We start from the raw sequence: 27098 nt of genomic DNA, 5'->3' as shown, positions 1-27098 counted from the left end.
AAATTTGAACTGATTAACATTGCACGTGTCCAAAAACTAGTATATAGATTTTATGCATCAAATTTTCTTTTTCTTAAAATTCATATACAGTTAATTAATATCATCATATAAAATGAGACGACGAAAGTATAATATAAAATGTGTTAGGTCTACTCTCACTGTCATCTTTTCGCTTAGGAAAACGGTTGCACATGTACGAGAATTCATTATGTAATATCTCATCAATTCACTGTTTAACATTAATAAGAAAATAAAAAATAAAAAATAAATACAATTAGAAAAATAGAAAAGCAAAACACTAATAATGTTTAGGCATTATCACTTTGCCTTAGTAAGGATACCCTGGTAGTGGCCAAACCAGAATCCATGCCTATGTTTTCAACACACATTTCTTCTTTAGCTTTTCCCCACATCACACAGTAGAAACCCAATGCTATGATCGTTCCACCAATTATACTGCAAATATTTTTATTTTTAATTAATTCATAGAACAATTAGTCATCAACTAATCAATTAAAGATTATAAGAAGCTATCTTCAAATTAATGAAGTTGAAAAAGGGGTTAATAACACAAAAGACCGTTGAAGTTATATTATTATTGGAAGAAAGTCATCAAACGAAGTTTTTTAACCATAAAATCACTCAACTATCACTAATTTTCATAAAAAAATCATTATGCCATTTTCCGGTGAAAGTTTGTTAGAAAACTACTGTTCTTGTTTTAAATATTATTTAAAAAAAATATAAAGCTCCCACCCAAATAAACTACTCATAACACGACCAAATCCAACTTTATAACTTGTTTTATGAACATACCGTTAAAAATCTCTTTATCCTACCAATAAAAAAAAGACTCTGCAAAAGGGCTTTTCAATTTTTTTTGTGAAAAATTTAGTTAAAGTTGAATGATTTTATGGTTAGAAAAATTAGTTTAATGAATTTTTGCAATTAATATTACTATATGTTCGATGACCTTATGTACAATTAACCCATTAAGAAAGGCTAGGGAGGAGAATTACTAACTTTCCAACATGAAAAACATCACCAAGAAAAGTGACCCCCATGATAACAGCAGCTATCATTCCAAGTGGCTTAACCATTACAACAAACACGGGTCCCTTCTTCTTCAGTGCCCAAACAAAAACTAGACTTCTAAGGACAATCATAAAAATTGCCTGCAAAAAAGAAAAAGAAATAGTAAGTTCAATTTGTAAATGTTAAGTCATAAGGGGATTCATCTTTTTACTCATGCTACTATAAAAAGGGACATTTTTGATGAATGTTATCGTTGGTAATCTAAAAGTTCAACAGAAAGTCCATCGGTAACGTTTAGGACAAGCAAATTTCCGACGAATTTTCCTCAGAAAGTCATGTTTTATTTCCAGTTGTGAGCTCAATCTCAAAAAGAATGAAGGCATTCAAGTATGCTTGGATTCAATATAGATTTCTTAATTTTTTCTTTCAAATAACATTTACCTAAAAAGAAACTCATTACTACAAATTCACATTTTTAAACTATTAATAATTTATTGTTTGAATAATATCGTAGTCAATAGAGAAATTTTTGACTTCTCGAATAATAATTAATATTGTCCTATAATATTGGACAAAATAAGCCTTTTTTTTTTTTGCATAATATTACTTTATACACGGGGAGTGGTAGAGACCGCGACAGATGTAGTTCTTCGATAATGGATTCATCCAAATACATTATTTTTGACGCGAAGTACATAAATATATTTCAACTAGATTTTAACTCACAACTATAAAAATATAATGATCAATGTCAAACTGTCAATAGCTTTAAAAGTCGAACTCATTAAATTTAAATCATGAATTCATTTCTAGCTAAGATTGTTGAAAAGAAGAAGAGAATGCCGAATTAGAATCAAATCGGGTGATTTTATAATGCAAGATATTTGGTGATAATGGAGCACTACCAATAAACGAATCTATAAAGTTGAGTAAATTAACTGGAGGGTCCAGAGTCCAGACTACTTCAATTAGCTGCATTTTCGTTATTACTTCAGCTAGTCGAGTAGGGCTCCCTGTGAGAATTTATATTTTGTAATATATTGGAGAAAATATTTTTTTCGTACTCTATATTTACACCGAAACATATTGGTAAACGTCGGTGCATGTTAATATTTTTCAATGTATTGCTAATGTTATCCTACTTTTATAATTGTAAATTAACAGAAAATGAAATATAAATTTTTTCTTCATAAGTTACTTACAGCATAACAAACGGTAATCAACTCCAAATCTGGCTTAAGTCTCCAAGAAGTCGGATTTGGCTCAGCAATTAAGCCAACCACAGCTGACATAATTGTTACTAAGCCACAAGTAACAGTCGTCACCATGAATTCTTCTGGATAATCATTCATAACCCATGCCTGGTCATACAACAATATATAATCTTAACTTGAAGAATTAATACACTTTTATTAACTTAATTAAATTTTTGACTGATACTACCTGAACGATGTATAAGCATGCAAGCAAGAAATTAGCAGCAGCAAGTAGAAATCCCCCAAGGGTCCAATTTGATTTTGTACTGATGTGAAGTTGATGAAAAGATTTGGGGGATATTGATTTATTGAGAAATATGGGAGGGCCTCTATAAAAAGTCATAAGCAGGGCCCCAATAATTAATATTGTTGTCCCAATAGACTTTGCCAGACTGCTTTTCAACTTTAATCCCAACTTTTCCATCCTGCTCAAAATAATACAAAAACAATATTTGCCAAAATATCATAAATAAAAGAATACATTAAAATATTTCCCTGTTTAGTGCACAGTAGTTAGGGAAGTGTGTGAACCAAATGAGACCCAAAGGAAAAAAAGGAATATACGAGTCAAAATAGAATTCATTGACACACAAATACGAAACCATTCTATTTCAAAAAAGATAATTATAAGTTGTGCATTAGCAAGTAAGAACATCAGCTTAATTTACTTGCATTGACAAATAAACTGTTTATAACAAATATGATCTAATAACCTAACAAATTAATTTTGTTTAGTTTAATTATCCGGAGCCGGAAGACTAAACTTACTAGCTAACACGACTAATTTGAGTTCACATTGAAAAACCTTCACTATGAGGTAGTGGCAGATGCAACTCTTTGCGAGTTCATCCGAGCCAAATATTTTCGATGCAGACGATATATATATATGTCCAAATTTAAAGAATACAATGAGTTGAATGCTAACTTTAACTGAAGTAGAACCTATTAAGTACAATGAGTTTAATGCTAACTTTAACTGAAGTAGAACCTATTAAGAGCCTGTTTGGATGTAAATTTAAAATAAGTTATTAAGGCTGAATAAATTTTATAAGTCAAAAAAAAAAATAAGTTGGGGTAAATTTAACTTATTTTTTTGTTTATAAGCTGTTTTCACTAAGCTAAGCTAAATGGGTCCAATTATTTTATTGCTTATTTTTGCACAAAATGACTTTAAAATTTGGTACCAAACACTCAAAAAAAAACAAATTTTTATAAGCAACTTATAAGCCAATCCAAACGGGCTCTAAGTTTAAATATTGTAACTGTTTGATCTATATGAGGGGTTTTAATATTCTTCCGAGATTTGCTATAATAGATTAAAGGGAAAAGGGTAAAAAATATCCCTTTATTTTGTTAATGGCTAAAAATATCCTCCGAACTAATTTTGGGTCATTTATGTCCCTGCCGTTATGAAAGTTAACAAATATCCTCTTTATTTGACGGAAATCTCCAAATTGATTCAATTAATCAATTTCATAAAAAATAATTCATTCTCCTATTTTACCAACGCTGACCCACCTTCGAAAATAACTCATTCTTCCTTCTCTCTCATATTTTCTCCTCCTGCTATCAAGCCCATCGATGAAGACTTACTTTTTCTTTAGCCGTTGACTGATTCAAAAGTTAGTGTCATGTTTTAGGAGCTACAATTTTTATGTTTCAGTTAAGTCATCTTAGGAGTCCTAATTATGTTAAAATTAGTTAGGTAATGGGTCAACTCTTTTAGCCATTACTTCAGGGGCAATTTGCAGGATTGCCCTTCGCTGGGCGTGGTCTTTAATTTTTGCCCTTTGCCTTTGCAGGCAGAATTTGGGCCTTCAAGCAGAATTTACATGGACAGAATTTGCAAAGGCAGAGGGCAAAAGTTAATGACCACCAATTTGAGGGGCAAAACTTAAAGACCACCAACTTGAAGGGAAAAAATTAAAGACCACCCCAAATGAAGGGCAATTCGCGCAAAAAAAAAGTTACTTCAGGCCATAGGTTAGTGATAAGTTAGTGCTCTATTTATCTGCTTAGTTGGTTGCTCTGGAGTACTAATTATGTAAAGGTATGTACTGGTTGTTTCCAAAATGACTGTCAATTGTTTCCGTCTTTCTTTGCTTTCCTTTCTAAGGGAAAAGCTCGAACAAAGTTTTTATTCAAATAATGAATAACAGGTTTATAAATTATAGATGATTGACAAAGATGAAATTTAATTAAAATGTTTTCTAATTTCAAAAACCACTTCTTAATCTTCCTTCTGGTTATAATTGATGGAGGTAATTCGGGGCGGGTAAAATAGGAGAATGGGTTATTTTTAATGAAATCAGGTTATTTGAATCAATTTAGGGATTTCCGTCAAATGAAGGTATATTTGTTAACTTTCATAATGGCAGGAGCATAAATGATCCAAAATTAGTTCGGAAGATATTTTTAGCCATTCAAACAAAGTAAAGGGATATTTTTGACCCTTTCCCCCTTGATTAAATTACACTAGTAGCGTCCAAAAAAAAAAAAACGAAGTGGCTGAATGGTTGAAATGGCCTTACCCGGCGATTACAGCAATTAGGAAAGTGAAAGCTGGAACAAGATCAGTCATTGCTGAGGCCAGAGTTGGATTGCTACACTCTATCCCAATGTACAACAATATTTGCACAGAGCAGCTTTTGTTTCCACGAAAGCACAAACGTTAAAAGCCGTAATTAAACAGTCATAATAAGTAACAACCAACATACAACAACTAAAGAAAAAATTCTTCAATTTCATCAAGTACCTGAGAATGGCAAGAAGAAACATCCGACAGAATATAGAAAATTTGAGCTTTCTGCAAGGCCTGATTCTGTTGGACCAAAAAGAACCAATCAGGATTTGAAGTTTATGAGTTCTAGAACATAATCTTTTCAACTTATTGAGTTCTAAATAATAATATGTACATACTTAATAGATTTTTAAGACAAATACAAGATTTGAACCAAAGCCACCGAATTCGACCAAATCCATACTCTAGCCTCGTCCTTGAATATAATAAAGTATATACTTAACAGTTTTGGAGAAATTAACCTATGATAGATAAAAGTAGAAGGGACGAGGAAGAACAAAGCCAAGGCGTTGGCATAGAATATGAAAACGAAATTGCTCATTCCTCTGGTGGTAGCAGCTTTATTGAGTGTGTTTAAACCAACTTCCATGCATTCTATTGTCACCAACACTGCTATAATTAGCAGCCTTGAGCTCCACATTTTTCCTTTTCACTCAGTCTCAAGTCCCTCTGCTAAAAGTAGAACCACCTGAACTAATTAAGACTCATAAAAGGCTTGGAGAAACGGCCTATAGGTTTTTTACATTTGGCGTTTTATATAGTCCTTGTTTTCTAAGAGGATCCTCTACCTACCCGGAGCCGGAGGTAGTTCCAGTATTTTTAATTTACGGGTTCTGAATTATATCCAACTCTCACTCCCCATTGCCCGTCAATATCGTGGCGGATCTAATTGCCTGGTTATAGATTCAGGTGAACTCGAGAATTTTTGCTCAAATTCTGTGTATATATTAAAAAAAAAATTATAAATATTTGAATATGAACTCATGATTATTAGTATATATAGTAATATTAATTGCAGGTAGATAAAAAATTTCATAGAATTTAAATTCTAGATCTGCCTCTATGTCAGTAATACTGGTATTCTATCACTCAATCGAATACACTCGTCAACCATTAAGTTTGAATTTGCTTTAAAGTTTTTACAAAAATATATATTGCGTCTATTTTATTTTCTATGATGATTTGATCTGAAATGTGTTTAAGAATTTTTTTCCCACATACTAAAGTTATCCTCGAAACTCATGATTTAAATGTGTCATAACATTTTTATTGACTAAAAATTACTCAATTTAAGTCAGCCTCTCTACAAGACAAGTCCAACGTTTGTTTGGGTTTCTTGGAGCTTACTCTATCTAAATCCTAACTCACGCCTATATGAAGGGGTACATATATATTCCTTTGAAAACACATCTCCCAGAAGCTCCTCGGTATTCGCAAGGAGATCATGACATCAAATATATTGTCTTTCTCAAAGCCGAAATGATCAAGAGGGATCTTCCTCAAGATAAAATATCACGTGATGCGCGACATTCTTGGTGATCAAATGCATCACAAGTATGTCTATATCATCCTACGTTCGAGAAATATACTATCAGCGATCCTCGAATCACGAAGAAAATTTAAGAGAGAAGAATGAAGGAATAAACAGAATTGTAACAATACTGTTAAGAAATTCTTGTTTCATATTTTGTTTGTGGTTGCGGTTTATAATTTGTTGTAAATACGCGTCTCATTAAGGTAAAACGAAAATTTTTGAAGTTAAAGAATTTCCAAATATAAAAACATATCATTTTAAAAAAAAAATAGACCAAAAAGAAAATAGCCTCACATACAATAAAACTAAGGAGTAACTTTTTTTTTAAAAAAAATATCCGATTCCAATTTTAAAAATTTACAAAAGAAAAGAAAACTCAAAAACTCCTTGGTCCTTTTTCCATTTGGTTCTGTTATTTTTTCATTTTCACATTAAACATTTTGCTTTTAAAGTTTGATAATTGCCGTATCTACCATATCCCACTATTGAACGACAAAAAGAAAATTCCTTTTCAATGTTTGCCCTTTCAAAGCTGTTTCAGCCATCCTCATTTTTATGTTTTCGCCATTTTAGCCCACGCATTAAACATTATTCCCACGTCCATCGAAGTAGCCCCCCCGCCCTTTTTTTTTTTTTCTCCAGTTTTCCATCCGGTGTCCGGTACTATATCTGGATTTGCGCCTCATAGGACCCATTCAGCAGAGGTGCCCCTTACCAAGAATTTTTCAATATTAGCCTCCAACTCGGGATTACTCGATTAAGGAAGAAGCGGCTCATCCATTATGCATCTACATTCTTTATTTGTTTTTTTATCCTCAATTAAAACGTTAGTATGTCCGCTAAAATATCTATCTTTGGAACTTCTTTTGGCAAGTGAAACATTTTATTTACCAATTAGTGTAACAAAATAATATATACGGTAAAATATTTAAAAAGGTATGCAAATGCACACACACTCACACGTATATATACACTTATTTTTGTCTTTATATAGGTATAATCAATTTGGTTCGCGTGTTTTTTTTTGCTTAAAACTAAATCAAATAAAATTCAGTTTTTTAAAGTTGAAACAAAATGAAAATAGGTTTTATTTTCGATTTGGTTCGATTTTTCAGTTCTGGGTGAATACACCCATGCTTCTACAACCCAATAAAATAATGCCACAGGTTGAACACTAAAACACATGAAGGAAATCACATCTCTATGGGATTCTACGGATCGTAACTGCATTTTGTCGGGGTTTGATTCATTCTTGTTAGTTGATAGTTTATCAACTAAAAAATCCACAGGATTTAATTTGTAAGTATAAGATAATATAAATATCAAAATTGACTAGTATTACTAAACAACAGAAGTTTTTCCTCCTCCTTTTTTTCTTGGAGGAAGGAGGAAGTGGCACCGTGGCGGATATATGTAAGGTACAGAAAGAATTTGATTGAATTTCTTTTATCAAAAAATTATAGTGTATATACAAATAAAAAAAAATTATGTATGTAATACATATCTAGTTGAAGCCCCCTTATATGAAAAAAATTAACCTAATATTTTTTGAATTTCTAATTAGAATTTCCGACGCTGTCGCTAAAGAGGCATACGATAGTGAAAAGTATAAGTAAAGAAAAGAGTTTGTAAAATTGCTCCTATAATAGTTGTTGAGCTTATATGATGTAATTCTTCGAGTTAACAAAGAACCAATCGACCAGGATCTTGTTCTTGAAGCGATTGATGGGCAGAATTCATGAAACGGATGTAAATCGGGCTATACTTCTCGGAATTATGTGATTTTATAACGAGGAGAAAGATGACGATTTGAATATAAAAATGGCTCTTGAATCGTTTAAAACAAGTAAATATTGAGGGTACAACGATGGAAAAAAAAATTAGGGTTCTGGGTATGAAATAGAACAAAATTGTTTTCAAGAAACGCGTTCTTGAATGATCAAGAACCAACAAGGAAAGCAAAATCCCTATTCTACAAGAAAAAGAATAAAGAAAACTGAATCCTATTAGAACTAGGATAAAAGTCCTACTAATGATAGGAAATTAAATCCTACTAAAATATAAATCAAGAAACAAGAAACCTATTTAGAAAAGGATTCAAGAAACAAGAATTTCCATTCTTGAAAGAAATTGATCTTCAAACTTAAGCTTCTTGGACTTTCTTTCTCTTGAATTTCAATCTTGTGTTTCTTGGTTTTCTTGGATTTCTTGATATTATTCATCTTTCATCATTATAGTACAAAGGTGCTTAAAGTGTGAGAACAAAAGACTAATAACAAATCCTTTAGTGTAATAGTTGTTGAGCTTTCTACTACAAAAGTGCTTAGGTGTGAGACTAAAAGATAAACAAACGCATAATAATGCTTTCTGAAGTTTACTAAATTATCCTTACATAATAAAAATTAATTACTTTTTCCTCTTGATTAGAGCATGCACAAGTAGTAAATTTTTTGACATTGGGAATCCAACAATACCAAGTTACTATGTGGTTTTTCCAATCATCATTTAGATGTTATTTTAACTTGTCATTTTTTGTCTAACGGTAGAGTCGGAAAAACTAGCCAATTTATGTTTTGGTTTCCTAGGGTGACACTTATTATGGGATAATTTTTTTTTGCTAAGGTGACACTTATTATGAAATGGGGGGAGTATTCAGCTCTGTTGATTTTTTTCTTTTTTTAAAAAAAGCAATAACTATAAGCAGCATAGATTCTTTTATAGAAAAAAAAGACAAAAAGAAAAAGAAAAGGGACTTATTAATGTGTGTTATTTCTTATCCATGACAGGAGGGAGTAGGTAGAGTGGCATTTAATCGTCAAAAAACTTAAGGGGTATTAGTGAACTTAATTACTAATTTGCAAACCAATTCTAACCCGTAGGTCTCGTATCATCCACTAAAACCGATAACAACATTGTTATTAGTGGTTGCTTTTGCTTCAACACATCGAGAATTTCGCTCTAATTCTGTATTTATAAACAATCCAATTATAGTATTGTCGCATTCAGTAATAAACACTTTTCCTAGTAAAAATCAATACTCAATTCTTAAAACTCTTTTCTGTCGTTTAATTTTTTGTTATAAGCATCATGGGCAAAGTCAAGATCGGAATCAATGGTATTTTTACTAGTGACTAGTGTTTAATTGGATATTTGTGCTGCCATTTGTTACTTACTTTTTTTTCTTTCTTTTTCTTTTTAATGATTTCTTGGTTATTGTATATATAGGTTTTGGAAGAATTGGTAGATTGGTGGCTAGAGTGGCACTGCAGAGTGATGACATTGAACTTGTCGCTGTCAATGACCCCTTTATCACCACTGACTACATGGTTACTCCATTTCCTTTTAACTCTATTTTTGTTATAACTATGTGGTGTCCGGAACTTAATGATCTGATTAATCCTTGATTGATTCATTAATATTAGTTATAAAGTTTAGTTGCCACGACTAGAGAATGTTCCATATTCATCACCTAAGGGTGTGGTCACTCGTAGAAGTAGATCTTGAGTGTCGGGAGTAGGTTCAATTAAACCTGTTATTTTCACCATAGATCAAAGATATACATGAGTGAAAATTCCTTAAAACCAATATAAATATTAAAACTTCGAACACATATTTTCAAAGAAATTTGAACATTTGAATTTATTAAGTTTAGATACTGGATGAGTTTCTCTTGAAATGGTTGAGATTCATACACCCTGACCCTTCTCTTGAAATGGGAACGTTTCGCCCGTTAGTGGGCCTACTCGACCTAAATTCCTAAAAGGAGATGTTTATAGGAAGAAAACAAAAAAGATAATGTTTCATATCTTGGATCTGTACACAAGCGAATCAGAATTTTAAATCAGGTGTAAAGTATTAATGCATCTAGTACTATTTCATAACGATTTAAGTACTAACTATATTTTGAGCCAAAAACATTGCATCTGCACTTACGTTTCGGCACATGTAAATCACTTCTAAGTTGGAAAGGAGTGCTTTTTCTTATTTATAGTTTGCCAGCTAATCAATTGTCAGCATTGCATATTTAGGTAATCAGAAAAATCTTGAATCCAAATGAAACATGCCAAAATGTGTATGTGATTCCTTTCCTGCTGGCATTTTCTTTTTGGAAAAGGGCCAAATATATCCTTGTACTATCGGAAAAGGGCCAAATATACCCTTCGTTAAATTTTGGGTCCAAATATACTCCTACCATTATACTATTAGTTCAAATATACCCTTCCTCTGTTAGAGTTGTCCAAGGTGGACATCCAATCCTACATGGCACTAACATTTGATGAGGTCGAAGCCACGTGGCCTGCCATCTCATCACCTCTAACCCATTTTACCCTTCCCCTCTATTTATTTTTCCACCACTGGCATATCCTTCCGCTTCACCACCATTGCCACATTACCGTCACCATGACCACTCTATATATAGCCGGGGATACGTTGATGGTATACAGTGTGACCCGGTTGACACTTGACAGTCCACAGACATTTGGGGTGTGCTTATAGTATATTGCTTCTGGTTCAAGTGTAATGCTTCCTAATTAGATCGATAAAATATCCCTCTATATTATTACTAAATTAATTCTGCACCATGGTATTCATGATGTTCTTCTGTGGTTTAACAGTAAATAAAATAATAAGTCCTTGGTCTTTGACAGTGAATAATCCAATTAATAATTTCAGTAGCCGAAAGAGTGGGTAGGGAGGAATGTCATGGATTGTATGAAGGAAAAATGTGCGAAGGCCTTAGATAATATCCTGTTTAGTAGCCGGAATTCTTCAATTTTATGAGTATATTTCCCTTTCTTTTAGCTCTTTTTCCAGTAGATACGACTCTGGTCAATTGGCTGTTGTTCAATTGGTGGACATGGACACTAAATGAAATTTGTGACATTCCTATTTGAGTCGGAAAGTTGTGGCAATGGTGGTGGAGGGGAAATATATGCTAGTAGGGAAGAACAAATAGAGGGGAGGGATAATAAGGGTTAGGAGTGTTGAGGTGGCATGCCACTTGGCTTCCACCTTATCAAATATTAGAGCAACGTAGGATTATATGTCCACCTTTGATAACTTTAACAAAGGAATGGTACATTTGAACCAATAGTATAACGGTAGGGATATATTTAGCCCTTATCTATTTTCTTTTTGTCGCTTTTCCTTTGGGTACTAGTAACCATTTAAACTAGGGGTGTCAAATTTACCCCAAAAGGTGATTGCCTGCCCAATCCACCCAAAGTTTTATGGGTTGGGCTCAAGATAATTTCACATTGGGCTGATTTTAGCCCAACTCAACATAACCCATTTTAAAGTAATCTCCAACTTAGCTCAATATTAGCCCAATTCTAGCCCGTTTTTAAGATTTACTTAAATTTGAGTTTATTGCTTGAGTTTACTTTAGTTTTTTTTTTTTTTTTTTTTTTTTTAATTTTTTATGTATACATTTTTCTTGTATCATGTATCTTATAAGTTTGTAGTGTGTTTGATATGAAGGGAAATATTTTTCACGAAAAAAGTTTTGCTCGAACATATTTACCACGGAAAAAGTTTTCCTCAAAAATATTTTCGAAAAATCGGCGAAAATATTTTTCGCAAAAAATTTATTTCTAGAAAAAAAGAAAAATATTTTCCACGAAAATGTTTTTGAAAAATAGACATCAAAAAAGCGGGTCAAGTTGGCGGGTCGTGGCCGGCCCATTTGTAAGTAATTTTTGGGTCGATATTAGCAACCCATTTATCACCTCAACCGAATTTGATTGGCAATTTATTTTCAACCCACCCATTTGACACCCCTAATTTAAACCTTGATTAGTTCTAAAAAATTAAATTTTCAGTTTTCTGTTTATTACTGTTCCTACAAATTGTGAAACTTCATTATAGGAGTTGTAATTTCAAGACTAAGTTTTGATTGCATGTACATAGTTGCCATATCGACTTTCACAACCGTACATTCGTTTTAGATGTACTCCAGATTAATCACGACAGAGTGGTACATAGTTCCGTTATTGATCTCATAATTTCACGTGCAAAGAGTTTTGTTACAGCGTTATAGATTTGAATGCCTTATATTCTAACTGATATCCCATACTCATCGTAATGTACATTTAGGTCCACTATAAAAAATTGAATCTAGCTATGAACTTCATCGCCAACTCGTCGCTAAATTGGTTGTAACTAACAAAATGTTTTGATAATCAGCGCTAATCCATCGCTAAATAAGATTAGCGACAGATTTTGCTCTTTAGTTAGAGAATTTATCTGTCGCTAATTCCTATTTTTTCGTAGTGGTCTAATTTGAATTTTGTGTTTTACAGACCTACATGTTCAAGTATGACACTGTTCATGGCCAATGGAAGAAACACGAGCTTACTGTTAAGGATGAAAAAACTCTTCTCTTTGGCGATAAACCCGTCAAAGTATTTGGTGCTAGGTAATTAAATGCATTCCAAGATTTCAACCTTGCATTACAATGTAATTTCTTTTTCTTCATTTTTTTTCTTACTTTTCTTGGTGTGACAAACAGAAATCCCGAAGAAATTCCATGGGGTGAGGCTGGAGCAGAGTATGTTGTGGAATCCACTGGAGTTTTCACTGATAAAGACAAAGCTGCAGCCCACTTGAAGGTTCATAGTTTATTTTCATATTATATACACTGACAGTTTAAAGAATTTATGCTAACGCTGATAATTGTGACCATCGATCTATTATTTTTGTTAGGGAGGAGCAAAGAGGGTTGTCATTTCAGCACCTAGCAAGGATGCACCCATGTTTGTTATGGGTGTCAATGAGAAGGAATACAAAGCCGATATTAACATTGTTTCGAATGCTAGTTGCACTACCAACTGTCTTGCTCCATTGGCTAAGGTTGTTTTTTGTGCTTTATGGTGTTTGCTATCTGATATCCACATTTTAGTTGATGTCCATCTTTAATATTTCATTTTAATCATCACAGGTTATTAATGACAAATTTGGTATTGTCGAGGGACTTATGACCACGGTCCACTCTATTACTGGTAAGTTAAGCTCCTTATTACTAGTCCTCCTAGTTATATTTTCTTCTGTTTAAATTTATCGATCTCTAATTAATTTCGTATTTGTTATTTAGCAACGCAAAAGACTGTTGATGGACCTTCGATGAAGGACTGGAGAGGTGGACGAGCTGCTGCTCATAACATTATCCCTAGCAGTACCGGAGCTGCCAAGGTATTAACAAGTGCCAGTTTGCACTTCCTATAAAGTCGCATGTAAATCTTATTTTGTGAAAAGGCAAGTTCTTCCTTTTGCCTTCATTGTGTAACATGCTCTGTCCAAATCTTTGTATATATCATATGCCTTGTATGCTTTATGAGCCACAGTCCAAAACGTCGTGCATAATGTACCTTGTTTCCTCCTATACTACATGGTTCAATTGAAACCCCTTCGTCGAAAAATTACACTATACATACAAGGTTAAAATTATGTTCTATATATTTATAGTCAGGGGCGTATGTGACCTTATAGGTAGGGGTTCAATTGAACCCCTAACTTTAGACGCGGAGCATAAATTTATGTATAAAAATTTATTAAATTGCACTAAATAGTAGATATGAATCCATAACTTTTAAAATACAATGAGTTCAACTAAGAATCTTAAAAGGCTGAACCCTTAAATTTTAAATCTTGAATCCGCCTCTGTATATAGTAGGTGTTGAATCACCTTGGATTCTTCGTGTGTTTACTTCCTTATATTTTGAATCTCCTTGGTGAAAATTCTCCGCCATTGCCATACATTATGCAACTATACAAGATTATGTGCATCCAGTGGAAATCGTGTACCTATTGTACATATTACATTTGATAATGCAGGCTGTTGGAAAAGTTCTGCCAGCACTGAACGGAAAGTTGACTGGGATGGCTTTTCGTGTTCCAACTGTTGATGTTTCAGTGGTTGATCTAACGGCGAGGCTTGAGAAAGCTGCTACCTATGATGAAATCAAGGCAGCTCTCAAGTACTACTAATACTTTTGTAGTTTGTCCTATTGAAGAATTTGTTTAATCTTAGGTCAGGAATTTCGCAGGTAGTTACTTTTTGTGACTAGTGCTTTTTTATTTTTGTACAGGGCTGAGTCTGAGGGTAAAATGAAGGGAATTCTTGGCTACACTGAAGATGATGTAGTCTCATCTGATTTTATCGGTGATTGCAGGTGAGAATCGTACTTAACATCTTGTAGATCTAGACTAGATGCAACAGGTTCAATTGAACTCGCTGTGTCTAGCTCAGACTATGTATATATTTGTGTGAGAGAGACAAATTGGCACATATATAAAGAACAGAACTCACCTCATCCTAAATTCTGGATTCATCATTGCTTAACATTCTGATAAGTTGTATGTGTCAGGTCAAGCATCTTTGATGCCAAGGCTGGTATTGCTCTTAATGGGAACTTTGTTAAGGTTGTCTCGTGGTATGACAACGAATGGGGCTACAGGTAAGCTTTACCATTTACCTAGTATTGAACTAGAAAATATGGTTATCAGATACTGTTTGTGACCAAAGGGGAATTTAAGACAGGTTATGTGACTGCAACTGAACCTATTACTTTCTGTTGGAACTTTGTATACATATGCAAAAGAATCTAAAATGTATAATATAATAATAAGAATGCACTCATTCTAAACTCACCAACTCTAGATTCGATCCTTCTGTTTGAGACACAAGATACAAGCTTTTCTGTTTTCTTAGAATTTCTAATATAGTTTTTTTTTTTTGGTTGCAGTAACCGAGTTATCGACTTGATTCGTCACATGTCAACTGTTGCATAAAGAGTTATTTTTCTCTCAATGCCGGCTGGTTATAGTTCAGCAAAGAAGAATTAAAGAAGCTCTGGAATAATAGAGAAATAAGAGATCAGTGCACTCTATGCAGATCCCTTCTGTTATTTTTGGAGTTCTATTAGAAAGCTTCTGAGAATTTTTCATGAGGATTTTTTTGTTATAGTTCATTAGGAATAATAAGACGAATGAGTGTATTCTGCTCATATTTTTTGTTAGAAAAATGCTTTTCGGCGACTTCCAATGTTCAATTGAATTGTAGTAGTGACTATTTCTCATTTGCACCTTCAGTGTTCTCTCGTTAACTCTGTGAAACTAGTCCCTCCGTTCACTCTTCCTTGTCATTCGTTTCTCGAGAGTCAAACTGCATGGACTTTGACCAACATTTTTCGGATGGTTTCCAAATATCTAAATTTTAAATATTGAATTATAATCAATCTAGCTCCGAAGATTAATCAAATTGACTCTCTTGAAGTGAGACGTGATAAGTAAAAGTGAACGGAGGGAGTAGAGAACATATTATACATCATTTATTTTACTTTTTCTTGTTTAACTTAGGTATGTGGTGACTTGATTAATGTGAATTCGTGTCAGATAGACTCACGCAAAGGGTATAATTGCTCTCTACCAAAAAGTTCTAGTATAGTTTTCAGGAGTCAAAATCCAGGACATCTTGATTAAAGGCAAAATATCTCAATATTATCAACTAAGAACTTATGTGCCATAAAACCTTTGTTATCATGGATTTCAAAAGCAAGAAAAACAAAAATTAAATAAGATAATAAGTTTATAAATATTCTAAGGATATTATAAATATTCAAAGATAAGCTCCATATTTCCTGGCAGAAGCAAAAGGATGAAATTGGCATATGAAAAAACACTCTAGAACTATGTTTCTAAAACACTCTTCTAACAGAGAGATCAAGGAGAGTGGAGATTGTGGAGGAACAGCAAAGGCCGTTCGTTTGCATCTAACAGGAAATTATGTTTCATTCTAGAACTAGAAAGATTTTTAAAAAAGGTTTTCCTAGAATAATTATAAATTATTTTTATTATACAAAATCACAAAGAAACAGAAAATCAATATGTAAGGGGTATACTTTTCTATTTTAGGTTATTAAATAGTTTTATTACATTAAATGTAAAATGAGGGAATATGTAAAATATAAAACCACAAGAAAAATATGTGTTACAACCCGAAACTTCAGAGAAAATTTGTTAAATTACTCCTAATATCTTTTCGCGTTGTTTTTAGCTAGGTAAAATACTTATTAAAAAATTATGATATATATGGAAAAAGGATCGGGAGTCCCAAGTACAAAGGAAATTAGCGTTACCAACCAAATCTGGATTCTTGAATAAGAAGATTTCTACAATTTTTCTAAAAATAAAAAGAAGGAAATAGTCAATTAGCCCGTTGTAGTGTTAACCTAGCAATTATTATTACCCAAAATAGACTAGGTTTTATATTTAGCCTGCTTTTCCACTGACTTCTAGATTTATATATGATAAAACACAATTAATTAGCATCACAATTTCTCTTGTTCTAAAGCTGTTTTTCTTGGTGTAACAGTTATATTGCAGCGTTTCAGTTTATCAATGGAAGCTAAGCGTTTCAGTTTATCAATGGAAGCTATCGGTATCACGTTTAAAAGCGTCATTCGCCCAAGTTTGTTCCTTTCAATTATTTTCTACAATTTTCTAAGCACTCCTTTTCTTGTAATTTTTTTTTTTTTGGCAATTTATTCTAATTCCTAATATCTTTTTTCTAACGACGTTTGATGCAATTTCAGTTGTTTTAGCTACTGTTTATACAACCGCAGCTTATGTTGCCTACAGAACAGCATGCTTGTACTTTCCTTAACCCTTTACCTTTTGCTTATTGTATTTTCTTTTCTCGAGAGCAGACCATATGTTAAAGGATTTAATTTAGGGAAAGTTATATACATGGACATCGTAAATTTTTTGTAATAAGGGATACAGCTGGTCAGAGTTATGCAGGTATTAGTAATGCAGAGATAAGTTATGAGGAAATTTATATTTTATTTTATGCAGAGATTAATTATACAGGGTTTTGTTATTCATGTATTAAGTTATTCCGTCTTCTATCCTGCATAAAATAATATACAGATTTCCTCATAACTTATACTCCATATTAGGTGTGCTGAATTTTTATACATAGCAAAAGAATGCTACCAAACATGATATTACTTATGCATGATTTAATACATGAATAACTTAATTAGGTGCTAATCAGCTACCAAACAACCCATAAGTGTACTTTAATTTATTGTAGCAAACTAAATGTCTTATTAGTCTTAGGTCAGATAGAAGAGAATTATATGTAATGATATATGAAAGTGTGAAATCAGTGACATATAAAGGCAGATGTAGGGTACCGGGTTCATCTGAACTTACTTTTGGCGTGGTGCAATAAATTAGTAAAAGTTCATTAAAATTGCACCAAATTGTAGATATGAATGCATAATTTTAAAGAAATAGTGAGTTCAATGCTAAGAACCTTAAATATTGGATCCATAAAACTTAAATCCTGAATTCGCCTCAGTGACATAAAAAATAGAACACGTTCATTACCTCAAAAACAAATTAAAATATCTTGGTAATATAAACTTTTTAAAGATTAATAGTACATATAAGTTAAAATCCTTCGATCTATTATTGGACGGTTACCTGTAGTCCTAGCTTGATAGCTTAAAAATAATTTAAGCTATTAGTGTGTAGAAAATATATTTTCGTGTTGTGTTTTTTTCCTCCATTACTACACTCCTTTAATTATTACGATTACACCGTTCTTTTAACCCCCTGCTGCCATTGTGAACTTTGTAATATATTAGAAACTGGTTGGTCTTTTCTTATTCGTATTCAATAATCTTGTGTTTTTTATAATTGTAACAGGTGGTACGAATACGAGAGAAATAGACAAAGGTTATATGATGGAAACAACTTTATAATTACTTTATTTTTAAAAGCTTTTTACAATTTGTCTCACGAGGGACAATTCTATAAATGTTATGCAGGGCTATCGATGCCAAAAACCCAAAACCAGAACCAGAGCCTAAACATGAAGGTCATATTTTCTATTTGTTCCCAAAAAGCAATAAAAAATAGAGTTTTACTTTTATCAAGGTAAGTCAGTTGCATTACTTAATTATTCCCTACCAAATTAAATGACTCTTTCCGTTTTTTAAGAGGCAAATCTATGTTTTTTTAGCTAAAACACTTTTTATGTTAGTACTTACATATTTTCAACGGAAAAGGTTCAAATATACCCCTCAACTTTGCGATTTAGAGCAGATATACCTCCTGTTATAAAAGTGGTGTAAATATACCCCTGCTGTTACAAAATGGTGCAAATATACCCTTTTTGTTAACGGATTTTTTTTTTAAAATCATTTAGTTTATTTTTTAATTAAAAAAAAAGTCTACCCATTTTTTTAGTAGACTTATTTTTCTAAAGCCACATGATAATTTTTTTCTGGTGGGTCGGATCCGGTTCGTTTAAAAAAATGAGTAGACTTATTTTTGTTAAAGCACGGAGATACTTTTTTAAACGAATTAGATCCGATCCACCAAAAACAAATTTTACCATGTGACGTTAAGAAAAGTACGTCTACTAAAAAAAATGAGTTGACTTTTTTTAAAGCCACATGGCATTTTTTAAATAAAAAATAAGCTAATGATTTTTTTAAAAAAAATCTCGTTAGAGAAAAGGGTATAGTTGCACTTTTGTGTAAGGGCAGCGTAGGGGTGTTCATGGTCCGGTTTGGCTTGATTTTTGGTTAAAATCAAACCAAACCAATTAAATCGGGCTTTTTTGATATTCACACCAAACTAAACCATTATAGTATAAATTTAATCGGTTTCGATTTTGTCGATTTTATCGGGTTGATTAAGATTTTACGGTTTTTAAGGAAGTATTTTATAATGCAAAGAAATTGATACAAGTGAGGTGCAAAAAATGAAAATGAGATACAACAACTATGGTAAAAACAGCATCACATTCACATCAATGCTAAAACATTCATTCACTATCATTTTCTTTAAGGACTTCTTCTTTTGTTTAAAGACTTCAAGTTACGTACAAAGGTTTTGTCGAAAATGCAAGCAAATACTACACAAATTTGTCTCATCATCTCTTTGTCTCATCATCTCTTTGTCAAAGAAAGGAAAAAAAAGCTTTTTCCCCAACGAAAGTGGGGGAAACAGAATAAGAACACCACCCAAGAAAATGGGCTAGATTTTTCTTTCTAATTATTTGAATTAGTATTAGACTTGAAATGAACCAAAATTATAAAGAAGATAGATAAATTTTATTAATATGCAAGATATATATATATATATATATATATATATATATATATATATATATATATATATATATATATATATATATATAATATTTTAAATATGTATGCATCTATCGGTTTGGTTCGGTTTGATTTGATTTTTTAATTGTGTAACACCAAACCAAACCAAATGTTAATCGGTTTTTCAAAATTTAAAACCAAATCAAACCAAACCGAGTCGGTTTTCAGTTCATTAAATCGGTTTGACTCGGTTTACCGGTTCGGATCGATTTTTCGGTCTCATTTGAACACCCCTAAGGGCAGGGGTATATTTGCACCATTTTGTAACGGCAAGGCTATGTGTACACCACTTTTTTAACGGGGGGTTTATCTGCTCTAAATCGCAAAGTTGAGAGGTATATTTGCAACTTTGCCCTATTTTCAAATATTGAAATTTTTGTGCTCTAGTACTTTTCAGTTGAGTAAAATGTATTGCGGAAAAGAGCTTAATATGTACTACTTCCTCTGTCCCAATTTATGTGACAGTTTTCGGTTATTGAGAGTAAATTTGATTAATCTTTGAAGCTAAATTGGATTAAATCAATTCAATCATTTGAATTAAAAATTTAGATATTAAAAAACTATACGAAAAGTACTTAAGATGTGACATTTCAATATGATTGAAAAAATATATTTTAAAATATTGGTCAAAGTTCACAAGTTTGAATCTCAAGAGGCGGTAAGTATTACCTAAATTAAGACGGAGGAAGTACAAGTTATATTACTAACGGAAAAGGCTCAAATATGCCATCCAACTATCGAAAATGGCTCATTTATGCCACTCGTCAATAGTTTGGTTCATTTGTGCCATCGAAGTATAGGAAATGGCTCATTTATGCCATCGAACTATAGGAAATGGCTCATTTATGCCACTCATCAATAGTTTGACTTATTTATGCCATCGCCCATTACCAAAATGACTCATTCATGACATTTTTCATTAACGCCGGTTTTATAATACCGATATGACACGTGGCTCCAATTAGAGGTCTACATCGTTTAATTAAACCAGCCCAATTTTAAATACCAAATTAATAAAAAAATCCGATCCATACACCTTACCCACCCATAACCATAATCTAGTTGAAGGCCACGTATCATATATGGTATTGTAAAATCAGTTTTAATGAAAAATGGCATGAATGAGTCATTTTGGTAACGGACGATGGCATAAATAAGTCAAACTATTGATGAGTGGCATAAATGAGTCATTTCCTATAGTTCGATGGCATAAATGAGCCATTTCCTATAGTTCGATGGTACAAATGAGCCAAACTATTGACGAGTAGCATAAATGAGTCATTTCTGATAGTTGGATGGCATATTTGAGCCTTTTTCGTATTACTAATGCAGATATGGTATAGGTTAGCACTATTATATGTTAAAGTAACAGCACAGCTATTATCATATCATCACAAGCAAGTTAAGAGTCGACAATATGGATATTTTGGCTATATCGTTTTGTTATTTAAGTCTGTCTCAATCCAATGTTTATTATAGGTTGAACTATGTATATTTTAAAGTATTTACACCGTTTAATTCCTGGTCATGAGAATCATGGTGTTAAAGATATTTTTATTTTTAGAGGTTCCTTGCTTACCCGTTTTCTTTTCTTCACTACAGATTTTGCTTCGAAGTGAATGGAAAGGTGGACTTTTAAAGCATGAGCCAATGGCAGACTATGTTAAACCATTAATTAATTCTTGATTAGCAAGAATATACCATAATAATGTAGTTAATTATCTTGACATGTCTTTAGTTTATTTAGTGTTGGTTGTCCTTGTTTTTATTGGAAATGTCCTACTATTCAGATTAGGCATATTACTTCGCTTATCCTTAACTAGCTACAGAGTGATTGCTTGAGATAATTTACTTTGAGTAATTAATTCATATGGTACATTTACTGAATAATAAATATAATTAGTTTTCTGAAAAATTATGAAAGTTAGTTATAGACACCCCTAACAGTGTTACATTATTAGTTTGGACTTAACTTTGTTTTCTTGTAGGAGTTTTCCCACATTTAGTTTATTGTTAAGCACCATCGATCCATAGTAAGTAGAATCTGATATTCAACTTGCTAATACAAAATTTTATTACTTTAGGCTATAGTATCTTCGAATTTAGTCAAACACATTTTTAAAAGTTCCAAAGAGATTAATAAGGTTGCAAGTTTTTTTTTCTATTCAGTGAATAATTCTTGGTTTTTACTGTTTCTTTTAGCTACAAGGCACTCAAACATTTAAGTTGTTAATATTATTCCCTTATCAAATATATATATATATATATATATGGGCCAGGCACTCAAACATTTAAGTTGTTAATATTATTCCCTTATCAAATATATATGTATATATATGTATATGTATATGTATATGGGCAAGGACCAGATGTTATTTTAGTTGGGGTTGATTATATTACAACATAAATCATAATCTACCTGCACAGACTAGGGTTGGGCGTTCGATCGGTTTGGTTCGGTTTCACAAATTCGGTTCAGTTTTTGGTTTGTAAAAAATGGGAACCAAAACCGAACTGAAATAACTTCGGTTCAGTTCGGTTTTTGCAATTTCGGTTCGGTTTCTTCGATTTAGATACAGAAACTTTCCCACAGCCACAAGTAGGAGTTTGGACAATTTCTAGCAATTTTTACAAACATAAGCTAAAACTAAAGCGATGTCTGCTAAGCTCACAAGAAACAGTACTAGACTACTAGTACATCTGATAGGGTCAAAGAAATCATAGGCCAAACAGAGAAAGCAACCAACAACAACAACAACCCAGAGAAAGCAACCACCCTCCAAGAATTTCCTTTTCTACTCTCTGTTGGCCTCATTCTTCATATATTATGTATATATGTAATGTTTCATGAAAAATATGTCTTGCTAAAATTTGATTTTTTGGTTTAACCAAATTAGAATTTGCATACACCGAATATCGAACTGAATTGTAGAAATCCCATCAATTAAAACCGAACAGGACCGAACAAACCGAAACCGAATTAAAAAAAGTTCGATTCGGTCGATTTTTCCAGTTTGAACCGAAATATGCCCAGCCCTAGCCCCTACCCAATTATTATGGAAGCCACCCAACCCAAAAAAAGTTTTAGAGAAAGGAAAAGGAAAAAAATGTCAAAGTTCAGTTTTTAGGAAATTAAAGAAAAAAAAGAAGCCAAAATTTCACGAGGGTATCCTATTTTGGGCACGCTCTTTAAGTAATACCCGCTTTGTTTTTTTTTTTTTTGCACAAGTACCCGCTACTTCTTATCGCTCTTCTTGTTCAGGCGCACGTATGAAATTTCAGCTCATTTTTACATGTAGTTCACGCACGTATGCATGACTGAAGTGGAGGCATACCTGGAAAAAATAATTGTTAAATATTTGTTGTGTTTTTGATAAATTGATGATTGGGGTTTTTTCCTCATGATATAGGGAACTTATGTTTCAAATTTGGTTTACTTATAGTAGATTTGGATGTTGAATCGTGTGCTGGATTGTTGAAATTCGGATAACAAATTATTATTTTTTGTTCAGGTGCACATGTTTGAAATTTCAGCCCGTTTTCATGTATTTTGGTCATGTAAGACTGAGGTGCGGACATACATGAAACAATTATTTTTGACAAAAAAAGATTGAGACACATATGACTGAAGTTTTAGCCTATTTTTACATGTACTTCAATCATGAACGATTGAAGGTCAGGCATACATGAAACAATTCTGACATACATGATTGAAATTTGAACCAATTTTTAAATGTCACTCATAAAAAAAATGTCCTAACTTAGCCACACCAAACATCAGGCAAAAACGTATGATGTTTGGCCTTCACAAAGCCACACTTTTCATACGCGAAATTGCAAGCTTCAGGCGCAAAATAGATATTTGTGTAAAAGGCAGATATTACTTAAATGACGCAGCCAAGCACTCCCCCACCCCCCCAAAAAAAAAGTTTTGAGGAAAATGGTGATTACTAATAAGTTGGCCTGATCTTTCGAGGCAAAATGGAGCCCATGCTTAAATCGAGACAGCCTAATCCACAGCTGAAACAAAGCTTTATGGACCAATAAAATAACATTTTTGGAATTTTTACTCATTGTAGCTTCTTTTAAGACCTAATTATTAATATTAACTACTCTTTAATTTAATTATATTTAGTAGCTAATTAACTTTTCTAAATTACAATTGGTAGCTATATCACAAATACATATATATATATATATATATATATATATATATATATATATATATATATATATATATATATATATATATATATATATATTTTTTTTTTCCCAATCACTACCCATTTGCATTTTTTATTTCTCAAAACACTAAAAAATCTCTCTCCCTTCTCTCAACCACCACCACCGCGGCCCCGTGCCGCCCTCTCTCTTCTTCCCACCACCACCACCACCGCCCGAGCGCGTCTCTCTCTCTCTCCCCATCACCACCGCAGCCGCGCCGCCCTCTCTCATTTTAACCGGCTTGTATTGACAAATGGAACAAGAAGGCTCGTCTTGGGCATCATATACTTTCGAATTTAAAGTATTGAATTTCAATATTTGAAATATTGGTTTGATAGTCTTTCAAGGGAAGTATTGATTTTCACCAGAATTTTTAATCGCCACACAAAAACAAAAAATCAAGTATAAAATATGTCCATACACGACTCGGCAAGTTTGGTTATTAGCAGATTTGATGCTAGAGTCCATTTTGATGCTAGGGTTTTGGTGTTGGTGGAGAGATTAGGGTTTTGATGGTGGTGGTGTCTCAGTTTAGGGTTTTTGGTAGTGGTGGTGTCTCAGATTAGGGTTTTGGTGGTGGTGGAGAGATTAGGGTTTTTGGTGGTGGTGGTATCTCAGATCTGGCCATGTGTATTTTTTGAATTTTTGTGTGTATTTATTAAAAGCCAAATACAAATACATTCCAAAAATCTACATTTCACAAATATCTTTTGTTTTTGAATATATTTGTGTTTGTATTTTTTTAATGTATTTTTAATGTATTTTGTTAATAGCCAAACACACTGTTTTTGAATATATTTGTCATGTATTTGAATTTTTTTGTCTTGTAGCTGAATGTATTTGTTGAAATCCATTCAAATACATGAAAATTTGAATGTATTTGGCTTCATATGTAGTTGGAATGTACACAATGTATTTGAAATACATCAAAGAAATACATAAAAAAAAAACCACTGAAATACATCAAAAACAAAAACAAAAAATCACTAAAATACATCCAAAAAAAATCACTGAAATGCATAAAAAAAAAAGACATAGAAATTCATTATAGCAAAAAAAAAAAAAAAAAATCACTAAAATATATCAAAGTAAAAAAAAAAAAAAATCACTATGTATTTGAAAACAAACAAATACACCCATTAAAATACATATGTTCATTAAATAGTAGCTATGATTGGTAATATTGAAAAGGTAACTACTAGAAGTAAGGACCTACTAAAGGGTAGTTATTCCTGTAAGTTTACCAACATTTTTTTTTTCACGGATTCCCTTCAAAAGCGCTGTTTTGTCCTTAAAATTGTCATTCTTTAATTATTGCCCTTCGCTTATAAAAGTGATCGAAAATATTCCGAGGTTCTGGGTTCAAACCTTGCTCAGTTAAAAAAAAATAAAAAATCGCAAGGCACGGCTTCGGGAAAAGTCTGCGTTATAAGACAGAATTTGCCTTAAGACAAAAGTTTGTTTTAAGGCAAAAAAAAAAAATGCTTTTGCCTCAAGGTAATTTTTTTTTTTTTTTAAAAGCTCTGCTGGAATTCTAAGGCTTAACTTTTGGCCGAATAAGGCTAATTTTGCAACGAAACTCTGCCTTGCGAAATAATTTTTTTGATTGAGTCGGGGTTCGAACCCAAAACCTCTGGGTATTTTAGGCGAACGACAAAAATTAAAGACCAGTAATTCTAGGGCCAAAAATTAAAGACCATCCCCGAATAAGATTAATCGTGCAAATTGCCCAAATATGACAAACAGTGGGCTCCTAGGTAAACAATGAGAAGTGCAAAGCCCGAAGTGTATGTTTATAAAAAAATGGGAAAACTACGTATATATACATGTTAACGAGAAATATTTACGAAACGTGACGATAGTTTTCCTTATTTACAAAACATAACGATATATTACGAAACATGACGGATTTTCATATATATTTTTTTTAAAATTTAAAAATATTTTAATTTTTTTTAAAAAAATAATTTTTATATTTCTTTTAAAAAAATATTTTTTTTATTTTTTTTTTAATTTTTTTTTTTTTTTGCTCAAAGGCTTAAAAAATTACCTCAAATTTTTGTATATGAAAGCTGTATGAAAAATGTATGAAATGTGTATGTGTGAGCGAAATTTTTAATATAATTTTTATACACAAAATTGTGAGCGAAAACTTTAAGCCTTGAATGTTGTATGAAAGTTGTAACAATGTTGTTGTAGTTGTATTAATTTTCCAAAAACCTAACAAGAACTTTATATAAATGTGAATAAAATTCTTGAATAAAATTCTAAGTCTTGAGCGAGATATACACATTTCATATCATTCGCATGCATAAAATTTTGAGCGTAATGTTTAAGCCTGGATTGAGATATACACATTTCATACATTCTTCATACATAAAATTTGAGCGAACTTTTTAAGCCTTGAACAAGATATACACATTTCATACACAAAAATTTGAGCGATTATTTCAAGTCTTGAATGTTGTATCAAAATTGTAGACAATGTTGTTGTAGTTGTATTAATTTTACAGAAATCTAGCATGAACTTTATACACGAAAATATGAGTGAAATTTTAAGACTTGAGCGAGATACAAATTTAATCTTTGTTTTCATACACACAATTTTGAGCGAATTTTTTAAGCCTTGAACGAATACACATTTCGTACATTTTTCATACCGTTTTCTTACACTAAATTTAGAGCTAACTTTTTAAGCCTTGAGCTAGATATAGACATTTTATACAACTTTCATACATAATTTTTTGAGCGAAAAAAATATTTTAAAAAAATATTTTTTTTTAATTTTTTTTTTTTTTTTTTAAGAAGCATGTTTTGTATAGGGTTTGTAATGTTATATTTTGTAAATATAAAACTATCGTCACGTTTCGTAAATATTTCTCCTTAAGATGTATATATACGTATTTGTCCCTTATAAAAATAAGAATTGCACTTGCTAGTTAGTTTTACCCTTGATATTTAAGCTATATTCAATTTTTTGAAATTATTTAACTTGTGGTCAGTATTGACAAACTTTAGATAAAACCTGTTTGTCCCTCTTCATCTTAGTACTCAAACTTTGCCTGATCAGGGACAGTTTTACTGCAAACTCTACTTAAGACAGAGTTTTGCTTTCAGGCATAAGACAAAACTTTACCTTAAGGTAAAGTAGAGGTTTGCATTAAGGCAATTTTTTTTTTTTTTAAACTCACTTGGAATTTTGCAAACTCTGCCTTAGGGCTCAAATTTGGGCCGAATAGGCCTAATTTTGTTACGAAACTCTGCTTTGCGACTTTTTTTTT

The 27098-nt window shown here is 32.2% G+C and overlaps 2 protein-coding genes across 2 annotated transcripts; one reads left to right on the top strand and one right to left on the bottom strand.

Annotated features, from left to right (window-relative positions):
* Window positions 1-214: 214 nt before the first annotated feature.
* LOC132067370 (WAT1-related protein At3g28050-like) lies at window positions 215-5703 on the bottom strand. Its single transcript, XM_059460572.1, has 7 exons — window positions 5334-5703; window positions 5047-5112; window positions 4823-4936; window positions 2479-2716; window positions 2238-2396; window positions 1024-1175; window positions 215-456 (listed from the first exon to the last, which is right to left on the bottom strand). The coding sequence occupies exons 1-7, from the start codon at window positions 5510-5512 to the stop codon at window positions 309-311; spliced, it is 1056 nt and encodes a 351-aa protein (XP_059316555.1). The 5' UTR covers window positions 5513-5703; the 3' UTR covers window positions 215-308.
* Window positions 5704-9365: 3662 nt separating this feature from the next.
* LOC132067369 (glyceraldehyde-3-phosphate dehydrogenase, cytosolic) lies at window positions 9366-15536 on the top strand. Its single transcript, XM_059460571.1, has 11 exons — window positions 9366-9521; window positions 9632-9732; window positions 12709-12824; window positions 12918-13017; window positions 13112-13258; window positions 13347-13407; window positions 13500-13597; window positions 14240-14382; window positions 14494-14577; window positions 14773-14862; window positions 15151-15536. Exons 1-11 carry the CDS (start codon window positions 9494-9496, stop codon window positions 15194-15196), a joined length of 1014 nt encoding a protein of 337 aa, XP_059316554.1. The 5' UTR covers window positions 9366-9493; the 3' UTR covers window positions 15197-15536.
* Window positions 15537-27098: the final 11562 nt, after the last annotated feature.

The sequence above is a fragment of the Lycium ferocissimum genome, chromosome 8, assembly GCF_029784015.1.
Source record: "Lycium ferocissimum isolate CSIRO_LF1 chromosome 8, AGI_CSIRO_Lferr_CH_V1, whole genome shotgun sequence".
NCBI lineage: Eukaryota > Viridiplantae > Streptophyta > Magnoliopsida > Solanales > Solanaceae > Lycium > Lycium ferocissimum.
This window is presented reverse-complemented; position numbering and strand designations above follow the sequence as displayed.

Bases quoted from the DNA above. Each gene is read 5' to 3' on its own strand.
- LOC132067370 (XM_059460572.1), bottom strand. From the start codon at position 5,512: ATGTGGAGCTCAAGGCTGCTAATTATAGCAGTGTTGGTGACAATAGAA. The intron at 2,397-2,478 runs GTAGTATCAGTC...TTGTATGACCAG, and splicing joins CATGCTTATACATCGTTCAG to GCATGGGTTATGAATGATTA. The intron at 1,176-2,237 runs GTAAGTAACTTA...TCTTTTTTGCAG, and splicing joins TGATTACCGTTTGTTATGCT to GCAATTTTTATGATTGTCCT.
- LOC132067369 (XM_059460571.1), top strand. From the start codon at position 9,494: ATGGGCAAAGTCAAGATCGGAATCAATG. The intron at 13,018-13,111 runs GTTCATAGTTTA...TATTTTTGTTAG, and splicing joins AAGCTGCAGCCCACTTGAAG to GGAGGAGCAAAGAGGGTTGT. The intron at 13,408-13,499 runs GTAAGTTAAGCT...TTTGTTATTTAG, and splicing joins CACGGTCCACTCTATTACTG to CAACGCAAAAGACTGTTGAT.